The 14,679-nt window shown below is 34.1% G+C and overlaps 1 protein-coding gene across 3 annotated transcripts in view; it reads right to left on the reverse strand.

The window, feature by feature from the left end:
• LOC123307452 (multiple C2 and transmembrane domain-containing protein-like) overlaps positions 1–14,679 on the reverse strand; it is a 123,342-nt gene that overhangs the window by 61,861 nt on the left and 46,802 nt on the right. For all 3 annotated transcript variants that reach the window (XM_044889775.1, XM_044889774.1, XM_044889776.1), the window contains exon 2: positions 486–682. In XM_044889775.1, the coding sequence (XP_044745710.1) occupies positions 486–682 (197 nt within the window). The remainder of the gene's footprint in view (positions 1–485; positions 683–14,679) is intronic.

The raw sequence follows: 14,679 nt of genomic DNA on the forward strand, positions 1-14,679 counted from the left end.
CTCTCCGCAAGCTACTGCATATTATGTGTCAATAATTCAATTTCCTTCCATGGCAAAAACAAATATATATAAAAACTGATCTCTAGTATTTTCCATGCTAATAACTAGATTTGGTTGCCTTCAATCAGTTTATATAAACATCAATTATGTTCGTCACATATTTTCAGAAGTTATTTTATTGTGATGAAATACGTAATTACTGAGACTTTTAGGTATAGAACAGACAACATAGCGCTGATTTAAAACCAAAAAATGTTTCGACAAGCGTCATAACCTTACTTTTTCGTACTATACAGAGTGGAATGTGTCAAATTTCCATGGCCAACCGAGTGCTAAAATAAAAGTGAATGGAGTATACCTATGATTTTGCAAAGCTTTCTAGAGTGAGATAGAAAGCAGATCGCGTTGATATAAACATCTTAAACTTGAGTTTTTGAACTATTGTATATAGTGGAACAAAAAATGATCTTGGAAGAATTTCTCACCTTGAGTTGAGAGATGAAACTGTGCGCTTTCTGATAAACAGAAACATGGGTGTGCTCTGGAGGAGCCGCAGAACTGGGCCGGACTTCTGGCATTTCTCTGGGGCTGCTCAGTTCAGAGGCAGATTTACTCAGGTGCTTAGCGGCTATATTGGAAGGCGAAGACATTTTGTTGAGCTCGCATTGTTCCAAAGATTTTTCTGAAAAAAAGTTCAACAATATGCAATGGATCCCTTTTTAATATTGCAAGAAAATTTTTATATAATATCAAAGATTGTGGAGTATAAACATGGAAAACGAAGCGATTAAATACAGTAGAAAGCTCAAAGTGACTTCAAATTTTATTATGAAACAGGACGTAACTGTAGGCTCAGTTAACAGGGAGCTAATAACGCATATGAAAAGTGAACAAAGATGGGCTTTTCGAATCCCAACAGTTCGAAGGGAATTTGCTGGCCAACCGATTTGAGACTTGACAACGTTGCATAGGGCCAGTTCGTTACTCGAAATATCATGGCGGCCATGATAGTTCCAAACGGATGTAAAATATATATAAAATCGTCTTTTGCGACGAACTTAATGCATTTTCTCTAGGATGAGCATCAATGTTGAAAAATTTAACATTTTCAACCAGGAAGGAAATAGAAGAAACTTAGCTATAACTATAAATAACCCTATCTTCCTAATGAAAACTTTTCCTAGAAAATTGAGAGGATTACAGACTTCTTTTTATAATTTTAATCAGTACGAGTTTTTTCAGTGACCTGGTACGAGTCGAAGTTCTAATCAATTAACAAATTAAAAATCGAGTCTTCATCCACTTTTCGATATCGTTATGTCTTAGGTGAACGTTTAGGAGTTAATTTTTTTTAACACCGCCACCTCTTTAAATATTGGAGAAGGGCTTGTGTACTTATCTGTGCAGAAACTTCTCTGCGCTGATATGGGATGTAGCTGAAATCAAGCCTAGTAATTACCCAAGCGGAGTCGATTAAGGGGTAAACAGACTGGTGTTACGTCACTCGAGCTCATATGCTGCATCATTTGACATGATGTCATGCCTAGAAACGCACAGTCATTAGAACTGGTTGTCAACAAAGGGAGGTGTATAAGCAGACAGATACGGAAAAAGTAAGGCATCATTTGGTTTTCTTGAAATATGTTCTCCTCGGGTAGTGATACGGAATGGAAGGAAGAAATGACGATAGAGACTACTCCTATCGTAACTGATAACATAAACGTGGTATAAGCATTTCATCACTATTATTATGACTTCAGCCTTGCGGCTTTCACACTCCTCTCCAGAGGAACATTCACTCATCCCAGATATCTCAGATATTCAAAAACTATAACGTCCAGTTTCATAATCAAATTTGAAGGCACTTTAAGTTGAAAATTTCTTCACCGTCATTTTTAGTAGGGTTAAAGGAAGCTTTGAAATTAAAGGAACTTGTAAGTTTGATTAAGAAACCGGCCGTAAGCTCTGTTGGAGCCTTTTACTAGTTTTCGGGCTCGTGGTGGTGGTCGGATCCGGGCTGCTTCTTGACCACCTGATGTCGATCGAGTCCTGTTTCCTCCTTGGTTTCCGTTGGGTTCCTGATCTCTCCACACTTCCTGTCGAAGTGGATGGTGTTCTTTGTCATTGTTCCTCTGCACTTCCTATGTATTTACATACCATCCCCGTAGTCCCTAGTAGTACCGCTTTCTGCATTACTGTTTCGTCCAATGAAAGTTTCTTCTGATACTCTGGTAGTTCAAGCCTGTTGTTGAAATGACTGAAATAGTCCTAATATCTTTCTATTGTCTTCTGGTTTGTTACTCGAGGTCTCGATATTTCGAAATCTTTTCAATGTGCCTATCTAGTAGGTTGTTGTTGTTTGGAAATGTCAAGTTTCAGAAAAGTGCTCTATTCTCCTCCTTATTCCAGTAGAACTTGTGATGATCCATTTCCAATATAGAATATGGATGATAATAATAATTATAATAAGGAAAGTTTTTTCAATTCAGAAGTTGGTATTTCGGTCGCCAATTCTTGATGCAGATTCTTGGCAACACCATCATGTTTAATCGTATACTCCGTGCCTGTATATTTCTGGCATCCCATACTGACGCAACAAAATAATTCATTTCTCTCGTTCGCTTGTGGTCGGTACTCTGGATTTTCGGAATCGAATTGATCGATTAATGATGCTATTGGTTGTGATAAACAGTACACTAATCATTTATTCTTGCAGGAAAAGTGTTTCATTGCAGTGTAATGTAAATATATGACAATCATAATGACTAAGAAAAAGTTCATTCGAAAAAAGGACAATAAGTATGTTTAGTGTTGATTCGGTGTGAAAATCAATGGTCGTTTCTGATTCGAACAAGAAGTTTGTTGATTCACGCACTTATATAACTACGTGACGCATCGAAATTATTCATTTCGCCCGTACGGAGTGTGAATAGATCAGTATATCGTTAACAGTGCGGGTGATCGGTACTCTGGATTTTCGGAATCGAATTAATTGATTAATGAAGTTATTGGTTTTGATTAACAGTACACTAATCATTTATTCTTGCGGAAAAAGTGTTTCATTGCAGTGTAATGTAAATATATGACAATCATAATGACTAAGAAAAAGTTCATTCGAAAAAAGGACAATAAGTATGTTTAGTGTTGATTCGGTGTGAAAATCAATGGTCGTTTCTGATTCGAACAAGAAGTTTGTTCAATACAAACATACCCGTGGTCCTTGATGAATGTTTGCACATTCGATGACTGCGGATAGTAGTTGAACTTGGGAGCCATGAACTGTTGTAGGAATCTGCAGAGAAAGTGAGGTTTTGGTTCAGCCTTTGCGTGACAGGTGGCGTATCGTGATGAGATATCTCAAAGCGGCGTCCCAAGATCGCATAAGACTACCATCCTCCGCTCGAGGGATTCAGTGCTATACTGTACTGACGAGGGAAAATGATCCCGAAACCGGTTTAGAGTTGCACTTGAATTTTTCGACTTCTCTGGGATTTCCTATGATAGTTCATGACTAACTCACATTATTGTAACGACAATTCCTTTGGAATTGTTGTTTCCATTAATTTTTCAAGAAGTTTGTTGATTCACGCACTTATATAACTACGTGACGCATCGAAATTATTCATTTCGCCCGTACGGAGTGTGAATAGATCAGTATATCGTTAACAGTGCGGGTGATCGGTACTCTGGATTTTCGGAATCGAATTAATTGATTAATGAAGTTATTGGTTTTGATTAACAGTACACTAATCATTTATTCTTGCGGAAAAAGTGTTTCATTGCAGTGTAATATAAATATATGACAATCATAATGACTAAGGAAAAGTTTAATACAAAAAAGGACAATTAGTATGTTAAGTGTTGATTCGGTGTAAAAATAAGTGGTCGTGTCTAATTCGAACAAGAAGTTTGTTGATTAACGCACCTATATAACTATACTTCATTCAAATTTATTTTAGCAGTCGGTTGGCCATGAAATAATTTTCTCAAGTTTTTGTAACTAGAACGGAGTAAGGTTGGCACTCATGAAATGTCGTTAATGTCATAACGCCGTTGCCACAATTTATATCAATTTTTATTACAAAAATGCCGAAAGTGATTGAAAAAAGAGGCAGGGTTTCAGCAAGTGCCATTTAGAATTCAGGTCCGCTCATTCAAATAGTTATACCCTGATATTCTGAAATCCACAATACGTCAGACGGTAGCGAACATATTCAATGTAAGAGAATTTATATAATGTTTCATCTGAATCTAAACGACTTATATTTCAGCTGAATATTTCCACAATCAGAAAGATTGTAAATGAAGAGGATGACAAAGAATTTCCTTCTATTAGGAGACCCAAAAAAGTGGTAGCATTTGAGAATTTTTTGTTTGAGTGAATTAATGCGAAAAGTTTACTACAGGATTTTCGATAAATGTCATCGGAGAATAAGTTCCCTATAATGGATTTTTCTATTTTTCATTTGACTTGTCCTATATAATGTAAATGTCTTAAGGTACTAATAAATACCTAATTATTATTATTACATCAATGTATTAAGATGAATAGCCACAAATACGCGCAAGTTGCCCTGTTACTTGTTTATTCCTGTGAAATTTTTGTTCAAAGGTGAAGTTCTTCTTAACTTGAAACTTCCTTCAATTCCTTTTGCTTAAATTGATGCAAGATGATTTTTGTTGAAGAATTTAACATTCTTGTAATTATCTGTTAATTCCTTCAAGAGATACCCATTCCCAACCACTGCATCATATGCATTTCATCTTCAGGTTAATATTTTTGAAATCTACAAATGATGTAAGCCAAAGAAGATAACGAACATTAACTTTCCTTAAGCTAGTGCATATTATGATATTATACTGATCTCTTGTATTTTCCATGCAAATAACTGAATTTGCTATGCCTTCAATCAGTTTGTATAAAATTCAATAATGTTCGTCACATATTTTCCGAAGAGATTCGACATTGTGATAAAATACGTAATAACAGAAACTTTTACGTAGAACGGGCAACATAGCGTTGATTTAAAATCCAAAAATGTTTTGACAAGCTTCATAACCCCACATTTTCGTACTATACAGAGTGAAATGTGTCAAATTTCCATGGCCAACCGACTGCTAAAATAAAAGTGAATGAAGTATACGTGACGCATCGAAATTATTCATTTCGCCCGTACGGAGTGTGAATAAATCAGTATATCGTTAACAGTGCTGGTGATCGGTACTCTGGATTTTCGAAATCGAATTAATCGATTAATGATGTAATTGGTTGTGATTAACAGTACACTAATCATTTATTCTTGCGGAAAAAGTGTTTCATTGCAGTGTAATGTGAATATATGACAATCATAATGACTAAGAAAAAGTTTAATAGAAAAAAGGGACAATTAGTATGTTAAGTGTTGATTCGGTGTAAAAATAAGTGGTCGTGTCTAATTCGAACAAGAAGTTTGTTGATTCACGCGCCTATATAACTACGTGACGCATCGAAATTATTCATTTCGCCCGTACGGAGTGTGAATAAATCAGTATATCGCTAACAGTGCGGGTGATCGGTACTCTGGATTTTCGGAATCGAATTAATTGATTAATGATGTAATAGGTTGTGATTAACAGTACACTAATCATTTATTCTTGCGGGAAAAGTGTTTCATTGCAGTGTAATGTGAATATATGACAATCATAATGACTAAGAAAAAGTTTAATAGAAAAAAGGGACAATTAGTATGTTAAGTGTTGATTCGGTGTAAAAATAAGTGGTCGTGTCTAATTCGAACAAGAAGTTTGTTGATTCACGCGCCTATATAACTACGTGACGCATCGAAATTATTCATTTCGCCCGTACGGAGTGTGAATAAATCAGTATATCGTTAACAGTGCTGGTGATCGGTACTCTGGATTTTCGAAATCGAATTAATCGATTAATGATGTAATTGGTTGTGATTAACAGTACACTAATCATTTATTCTTGCGGAAAAAGTGTTTCATTGCAGTGTAATGTAAATATATGACAATCATAATGACTAAGAAAAAGTTTAATCGAAAAAAGGACAATAAGTATGTTTAGTGTTACTTCGGTGTGAAAATCAGTGGTCGTTTCTAATTCGAACAGGAAGTTTGTTGATTCACGCACCTATATAACTACGTGACGCATCGAAATTATTCATTTCGCCCGTACGGAGTGTGAATAAATCAGTACATCGTTAACAGTGCGGGTGATCGGTACTCTGGATTTTCGAAATCGAATTAATCGATTAATGATGTAATTGGTTGTGATTAACAGTACACTAATCATTTATTCTTGCGGAAAAAGTGTTTCAATGCAGTGTAATGTGAATAATTGACAATCATAATGACTAAGAAAAAGTTTAAATGAAAAAAGGGCAATTAGTATGTTTAGTGTTAATTCGGTGTGAAAATCAATGGTCGTTTCTGATTCGAACAAGAAGTTTGTTGATTCACGCACTTATATAACTACGTGACGCATCGAAATTATTCATTTCGCCCGTACGAAGTGTGAATAAATCAGTATATCGTTAACAGTGCGCGTGGTCGGTACTCTGGATTTTCGGAATCGAATTAATCGATTAATAATATTATTGGTTGTGATTAACAGTACAATTATCATTTATTCCTGCAGGAAAATTGTTTCATTGCAGTGTAATGTGAATAATTGACAATCATAATGACTAAGAAAAAGTTTAAACGAAAAAAGGACAACTAGTATGTTTAGTGTTAATTCGGTGTGAAAATCATTTGTCGTTTCTAATTCGAACAAGAAGTTTGTTGATTCACGCACTTATATAACTACGTGACGCATCGAAATTATTCATTTCGCCCGTACGAAGTGTCAATAAATCAGTATTTCGTTAAAAGTGCGCGTGGTCGGTACTCTGGATTTTCGGAATCGAATTAATCGATTAATGATGTTATTGGTTATGACTAACAGTACACTAATCATTTATTCTTGCGGCAAAAGTGTTTCGTTGCAGTATATTGTGAATAATTGGCAATCATTATGACATAAATGGTGAACGAAAAATCGTCAATGGAAAGTAGAATTTGGAGATTATTAAGTTATGGTTTATTGCAGTGATGATTATTTTTCGAATCATGAACTATGAGCACCGTGTAAATTCTTTTCAAAACGGCACTGCATTTGAAGCGAAAGTGCTTTTCTTATCGGATGGGATCAGATATAAAATTAACTCGATATAACTTGAAAAAAAAACTGGCTATCGATGTTTTCACGCACTCCTTCGGAAAATAACTATTTCTGACGTTGTTAAGTGTCTTTTTGAGGAGAAATTCGATTCACTGCAAAACAGTTGTTTCATCATGTTCAATTTTAGACATGGGGGAAAAAACAAACAGAAATGAATTTTCAGATCTTCGACTAGCAAAGTTCAATATTTCAGAATGAAGTATTCAATTTGCTATAGCCGGAACATGGAACCATTCATGGGCAACTTTTAGGATTGAAAGTGGATTTAATCAATGGGGGATTTGGAATTGAAAAGTACTCATATTTTTTTTCAGCCTATAGCCTCTTCTTTTTTTTTCCAATCTTCAAATTGAATTCTGTATGAATACAGTCATTTTTTCTCAAGCGCCAAAGAAAAATAATCCCTAGGGTTTTAATATACTCTTCTTCAGTGTGGAAAGCCAAATGGAATTAATTTCGATCACGGTTCATATTCACAGAAACTCTCGAAAGACATCAAACCTGAAATTTCAATTGACCTTCTTCAACGTTCCACCCCCTATGAGTATTACTCAAACATAAAAATTTTTAAATGAAAAGTATGGCTTTTCATTCCTTCGCTTGGAGAACGCTTGATTGCAGATACCTAACGGAATCAATTAGGAATCAATTAATAGTTGTTCTTTGCACCCTCGGCTGTCTTTGGTGCATCCTTTCTGTTTTGTTTTGTGCATGGCGATGATGTTATTCTTTTCACAATGATTATGAATTCGGTTTGAAATACACGATGTTATTAAAACCAGGTTGTCCGAGAATCAAATTTTATACCACGATTTTTTACTAGGACAGGAAAAGGCTCTTGAACATTGAACCTCGATGAAGCTACAAAGTAGGTAGCGAAAGCTTGGAAGTCAATGCGTAGAAAAAAAAAATTGTCTCTTCTGACTCCAGTTTCACCCGATCATGATATGTAGTTTTTGTACAACCAACTTTCATTATTCTGTAAAAATCAATTACCTACAATATGTCTTTACAAGGAAATGATCGATCAGACCATTTAATATAATACTCGAAATTTGATACTTAATGGTAATAATCGATGGTATTATGTACATATTGGTTGTATTGTATGGAACGTCGTTAATCACATGATTAACTTTTATATGTTTTCTGCCAGAAACTGTCGATTTTTGGATAGAGATAAAAGATGCCTTTCAAGCGATACCACAACTCCATACTTCGCATTTGAAAAATTAGAGGTATTAATCGAATAGCGAAAGGGGTTGAATATGGAGATTACATATTTTGCAGATTGGAGAATATCAAATTTTTCGTGTTTTGGGATATTCTATAAATATTTGCAATCGCCCAAATAATAACTTTATTCAATTTGGCTTTTTCACCTTCATACACGTACTCTATGCTCGACTTATCTTCATATCAGAATTTCTATGGGTGCGTGGATGTTTTTTGGGAACGGAATATTTCTTTCCTTGATTTTCGAAATTAGGTTTCATGGTGCCGAAAATGGAACGTTCTTTATTGCTGAAACTGTGTATTTTACAAAATCGTTTACACCGAAATGATATGATGATGGTGTCCTGAATATGATACTTTCTTCGTCATTTTCATGATGTGTTTCTTTTATATACAAGATTTGCAAGCTATCTCTGTCCAAATCCCACAGGCAATTTGTAACAAAAAATCTTCCATAACTTTACTACGGAAAATAAAGGGAATGAGACCATATTCTTTAGGCTTTTGTGTAGTCAACACTGAATTTATAACAATAACAATTGTTCTAGTAACCTTCAATTTTACCGCCTATCAGAAATTTAATTCTAGGGTTTGAGATGTTCTTTTGGTTTCTTGTTAGCGATAACAAATTTATTTTCAAATACAATTTTATATTGCCTTCCCAATTCATTGATTCCTGAATACAAGTTTCCGATATTAACAAGAGTTGATTGATATCTGATGAAAGATTATAATGAAGCCACACGGAATGATTATATTATTTTTATATTTGTTTTTGCTTCAGCTGTAATTTTATATTCTTCAATAGATAGACGGGTAGTGATTTATGCATCTTCATTCAGTGAAAATCATGTATTAGGTCAGTGTACATAGTGTATCTTAACTCCCTCAAATCAAGTGTATACTGGAAAGAGCTAATTTAAAAAACAGAATTTTCAATGATTTATATTTTTTGGTATTTTTTTTTAATTTTTTTTTTCAATAAGCTTCACAACACGACATCATTGTGGACCCATCAGACTTATGGATGACACACTGTTTCTATTCTTCCATATTTTCATATACATAGCTGGTTGAGTATAAGAAAGATATTGTCAAGAAATACTCGAAGCTATCTTTTTTCGAAATTTAGTTTTTGAATATTATTCATGGTCAATGAAGTTTGCGCATAACATTTTTCGTTTTCGATGTATTCTCATCTGAATTATATATTATATATAGTATATAGTATATATTATCGTCTGATACATATATATATATATATATTTGTCCAATAGACGTTTCCAGTCCCGATACGTTTCTAAGGCGACCTGAGACCCACATGATCCGAATGTTTTCTTCGAGTATATATGATGAAATAACGTTAATGAGAATTATAACTCCTTAGGCACACTCAGAGGGGAAAAGAATTCCTTCATTTAAAAAAGTAGCATAATCGATAATATTTTCCAAACCCGAGACATTGCACCAACTTTACAATCCCACATATACTCCAGCGGTAAATATGGCCAACGTTCACGATCCCGGCGCTGTTGCCAGTTTGACGGGACTCAAGCCGACAATTTCGATGTATAAAATGACGCGAAAAAGTAGGTGTTACGGTAGATATTCATATATGTGTGACTTTGTTGAGAAAGAAGTATTGTCTCAATTTTCTCATGAAGCTAATTCCTTTTCAACAGATTCTTCTCAAATTTTGATCCATTAATAACATAAGCTTGAGAGGCCTTTATACATAAAACGATTGTAATAAAATACGAAAAATTAATTTTTAGCTTCTTTCTGAAATATACAAGGGGGCTCCTGAAATTCGTGCAAGTACTCCAACTATCATGAAAATGAGACAAAAATCAACCAAATTTATTGAAACACTGTTGACAAAAATTGAGATCTAGAGAGCGAAATATGAATTGTTTTAATATTCCAGAGCTAGACTCATCACACCTAATTCAACGTGTTCAGTTTTATCATATCATCCTGTATGTCGAATTGAAAATAATTGTTTCACTTTTCAAGAAGCCCATGCCAAGCCCAGAATTCCTCCTAAAATGTATTTTTCAAATTGAAATGAAAAACAGAAAAATCTAATTCATTCCTATAAATATCGTGAGAATGAATAGTTATGAGATGTGAAATATTCCATAACAAACTTTAAAACGACCAGAATAATCGTAATAGCTTTCCTCGATAGGTACAATCATTCATTAATGCGAAACACTGAAATGAAATAACACAAACCAAAATGAAAAAATTGATTACTGACGTCCAAATTCCGCCAATATTATTTTGAAAGTTTTGCGAAATGAGAACCGTTTGTTTGTACTCATCTGTCACGTTGAATTCTCCGATGAGATAAAGGCTTTCGATCCATTTTGCCATTGTTTCTTTAGATCACAAAAATTCATCATTCAATTGAATGCATCTCGTCGTCTGGATATCCTCCTCATAAACCTCATCAATTTTACCCACAAAGAATTGTATAGAAGGTTGAGATCTGGTAATCTATAAGGTCATGATTCCCAGTTGGGTCTCCTGGACCAATTCATTTAATTGGATAGGTATTGTCCAGGCCATTCCTTACTTTGAAAATGTGTTTCTCCGATTTTTAAGCCCTGTGGCATGCCAAGAGAAATATTTTGTGGAAAGTTATTATTATAGAACTAGGAGAAGGACTAAGGGAGATGATTCCTCGATGAAAATAAGCAGGGGTAGTTCCTATGAATTTTTTTCGAAATGGACCTCCCATCCAAGATACAGCCTTTGGAAGGCGATGACGAGTTTATAGTTTTCGATTTTTTTACGAGTTCTAAAAAACACTGAATCATAAAACTATACATATAATATGAAGCACTAAGTATATATTAATACTCACACAATTTTTTAGATCTCATAACTTCATTATTAAGGGTTGAACATAACAACCCTTTATGATTTTCCTTCAAAAATTGTTTTCGTGGGATAGATATTCAAAAAACAAAAGTCTCTTATGGATTCCTCTTCGATTCGGGAGAAAAAATCGCCTGCAAAGTTTCGATACAGTCGATACTTTCTCGGAAGAAATATAAACTTACAATCAGTTCTGATTACTGTTCATTCCATTTCATCGTAAAAGTGTTCCATAGAATGAATATTCTGAGATATTGTATGTCTATGACGGGAGATAAAGATGTTCTATGAATCTTTCTTAAGGTTCAATTACCAATTTCCGGAAGAAAATTATTTCCCTAATGTTTTAATTTAACGAATTGAAATTTCTTTCGATTAATGAGCATAATTGACAACAGTACTTTTCATTTTATTTCAGATACAATAATGCAAAACTATAATAAATGTTCAAAATGACTACCTCTCGCTAAAATATATGCATCAACTGTCTGTCTCGTAGACCTTCGTATTCTTTCGAATATCCCGGTAGTATTTCTTATGGTTTCACACGATGATACTATTCGATCTCTGGAGTATTAAACGCATGATCTTCAGTGAACTGAGCATCATCATCACTGCAGATTCTCATATACAAATAAGGTTTGTGATTGGCCATACTATTTGAAAAATTCAAGGTTGAATATTATCTCCAAGTTTCAAACATTCTACATACTGCATGTGGAGAGGAAACTCTTGTATACTGCGCTTTGCAATTGAATACTGTTGAAAAATTAATTTTCGACTGTCAAGGTTGAAATCTAATTGATTTTATTGGTTTATACAGCGTGTCCACTTTTAAAAGGGCCAAACTTCATGATGAGATCATACAAGTGATTTGTAACGAAAAATGTCATATAACACATCATTGAAATGTTATCGGTTATTCTTTAATATAACATTTTTTGATTTCACGAAATATTCCATGTTTTTCTAATGGTATCAATCACACTACAGTTATCTCGTAGCCTAATTAAATTTGACCACATATCTGGAAACAGCAATAAATCTGCTACATGATGAGAATTCGTGTGTACGAAAAAATTTCTTATTGCGGGCTTGGTAAGGGGATGGGATGAATATCACGATTCTGAAGTGAACAAAATTAAGCCTATTTTCCCAATGGTTTTATCAATGTAAAATTATTAATTATGGATATGTTTTCTTTTCAACAAAAAATACCCCATTTAGATTGCTTCCGAATGACATATAAGCCTCTATTCTTGCTGCTAGTCTTCTTCCATTATATTTATTTATTACATAATTGTTTTTAGTAAAGGACAAGCCTATAAACTCGAAGGTTATAGATTGCATACATGCATACATAAACTGTGTGGACAAACGAAAATGGAAGGAAAAATACAAAACTGAAATATCATATACAAAAAAGAAAAAAAATAGATATAACACCACAGTTCCTCACAGAGAGGACTTCTACCTGTCATAACCAGTTGTGAAATATACGGTTAAGGAGAAAGTTTTAACATATGAATGGCTAACAAGATAACAACGAAAAACTCGACACATTCCAAACCTTAATTTGATTTATTTTGAAGCTCCTTATGATTGAATATTAAAATTATTCACATGGAAATCATAAATTTATCTACAAAATCAAATAACCCAAATGAATAAACTAAATTTTAATGATATAGATTTTATGGAAACATGTAAAGAAAACAAATTACTACTAGTACTTATACTCGTAATAATTGCTCGAAATGCCCAACGCCTTGTTCAATACATTTTATACATCGTTTTTGTAGTGAATCTGCAACCCTGCGAAGTTTCTGACGCATTTCAGCATAACACAATGTTATTCTTTCGATCAGGACCTCTCGAGTCTGAACGCTAATTTAATAAACTTTTTCTTTCAAGGTGTTCCAGACATGAAAATCCAAAGGCGTAAGGTCGGAGCCTCTTTGTGGCCATCTTACGTTGACCCTCAACTCATGTTGAAAATGAGAAACCATGGTCGCATGGGGGTTTTCTCTTTTCCATACATGGGTTGAGGGTCAACGTGTGGTTGGCAGTCATGAGAGGTGGACTTTTCGGACGAGTAATATTTCCCGATCCGATTGATCCAAAGCATCTTGACAGACATATTGGAGAAAATGTCTGGTTTCAAATGAGTGGCTGCCAGCTCATAATAGCCGGAATGTACGGGACTAAATAAATCAATATTTTGGGGTGCAATGGATTGGAAGGTACAGTCCGGTAAGATGCCCAACAAGAAGCCCCGACCTTACGCTTTTGGATTTTTATGTCTGGAACACCTTGAAAGAAAAAGTTATCACAATATTTTGAATAGAATCTGAGTGGTGTTATTGAATTCTTTTCGTATACAAACTAGATTATCACACGTCCGCAAAACTATAAACGTCCGATGAAGTCAGGATCTTCGTCAAAAAAAAATTAATTTTAACTTTACCCTACTCTACCCTCTGCCTTCAATAGTCAAACGTTCCTCGCAGATTCCTTTTAAATCGTCCCAGTCGCTGAAGGTATTTAATTTTAGTTTATCGCAACAGTTGCGAAATAATTCACTAGTTACTAGAAGCAAAAATTTCAAGACATAGATGAGTTCTAGAAAATGTCAATTTAAATGTCAAAATTTGAAAAATCACTATGGTCTTTTCCAGAATTATTAACATCCCAGTAGGTTTTCAAAGTCCAGAGGTTCATAACAGCGTTTCTGGTGTTGGAACCTGAAGATGTGATGCGATTAGTCATCCCGAAACCGGTAGTTCTTGTAGAATAAATTGGTGAGAGACAGTTTTTAGGTGTTTTGATTTATTTTGGTATATTATATCATCTGTTCATTTCAGCTCAAGCTAATTCAAATATCTATATTAAACTTATATTAGGTATCACATCACTCTGTAAATTAACTTGTACCTATAAGCGAAAACCAATCGTGTAACTGAAAGTCCTCTGAATTGATAATGATTTTTATGTGTATTTTTATAAATGATTATATTGAAAGTTTGACTGAGGAATACCCTTCCACCTCCTGAACTGAAAATTTCCAATTGTTAGTTCAGGATACTCGAGTAATTTCCAATATTTCATCTCTATGATTCAAACAAAAATGAAGTTGCTGAAGAATACTTGTACCAGAGATAGAGTAGAATCTGATGTGTATGAATTGACTGAAAAAAAATGATGACATATGTATAAACTTTTATTCTTGCTGCATTTCTTCTGCCATAATATCATGGCTAACAAGATAACAACGAAAAATTCCCAAACAAATTTGATCTATTTTGAAGCTCTTCATGATTGAATATTATAGT

The sequence above is a fragment of the Coccinella septempunctata genome, chromosome 2, assembly GCF_907165205.1.
Source record: "Coccinella septempunctata chromosome 2, icCocSept1.1, whole genome shotgun sequence".
Taxonomy (NCBI): Eukaryota; Metazoa; Arthropoda; class Insecta; order Coleoptera; family Coccinellidae; genus Coccinella; species Coccinella septempunctata.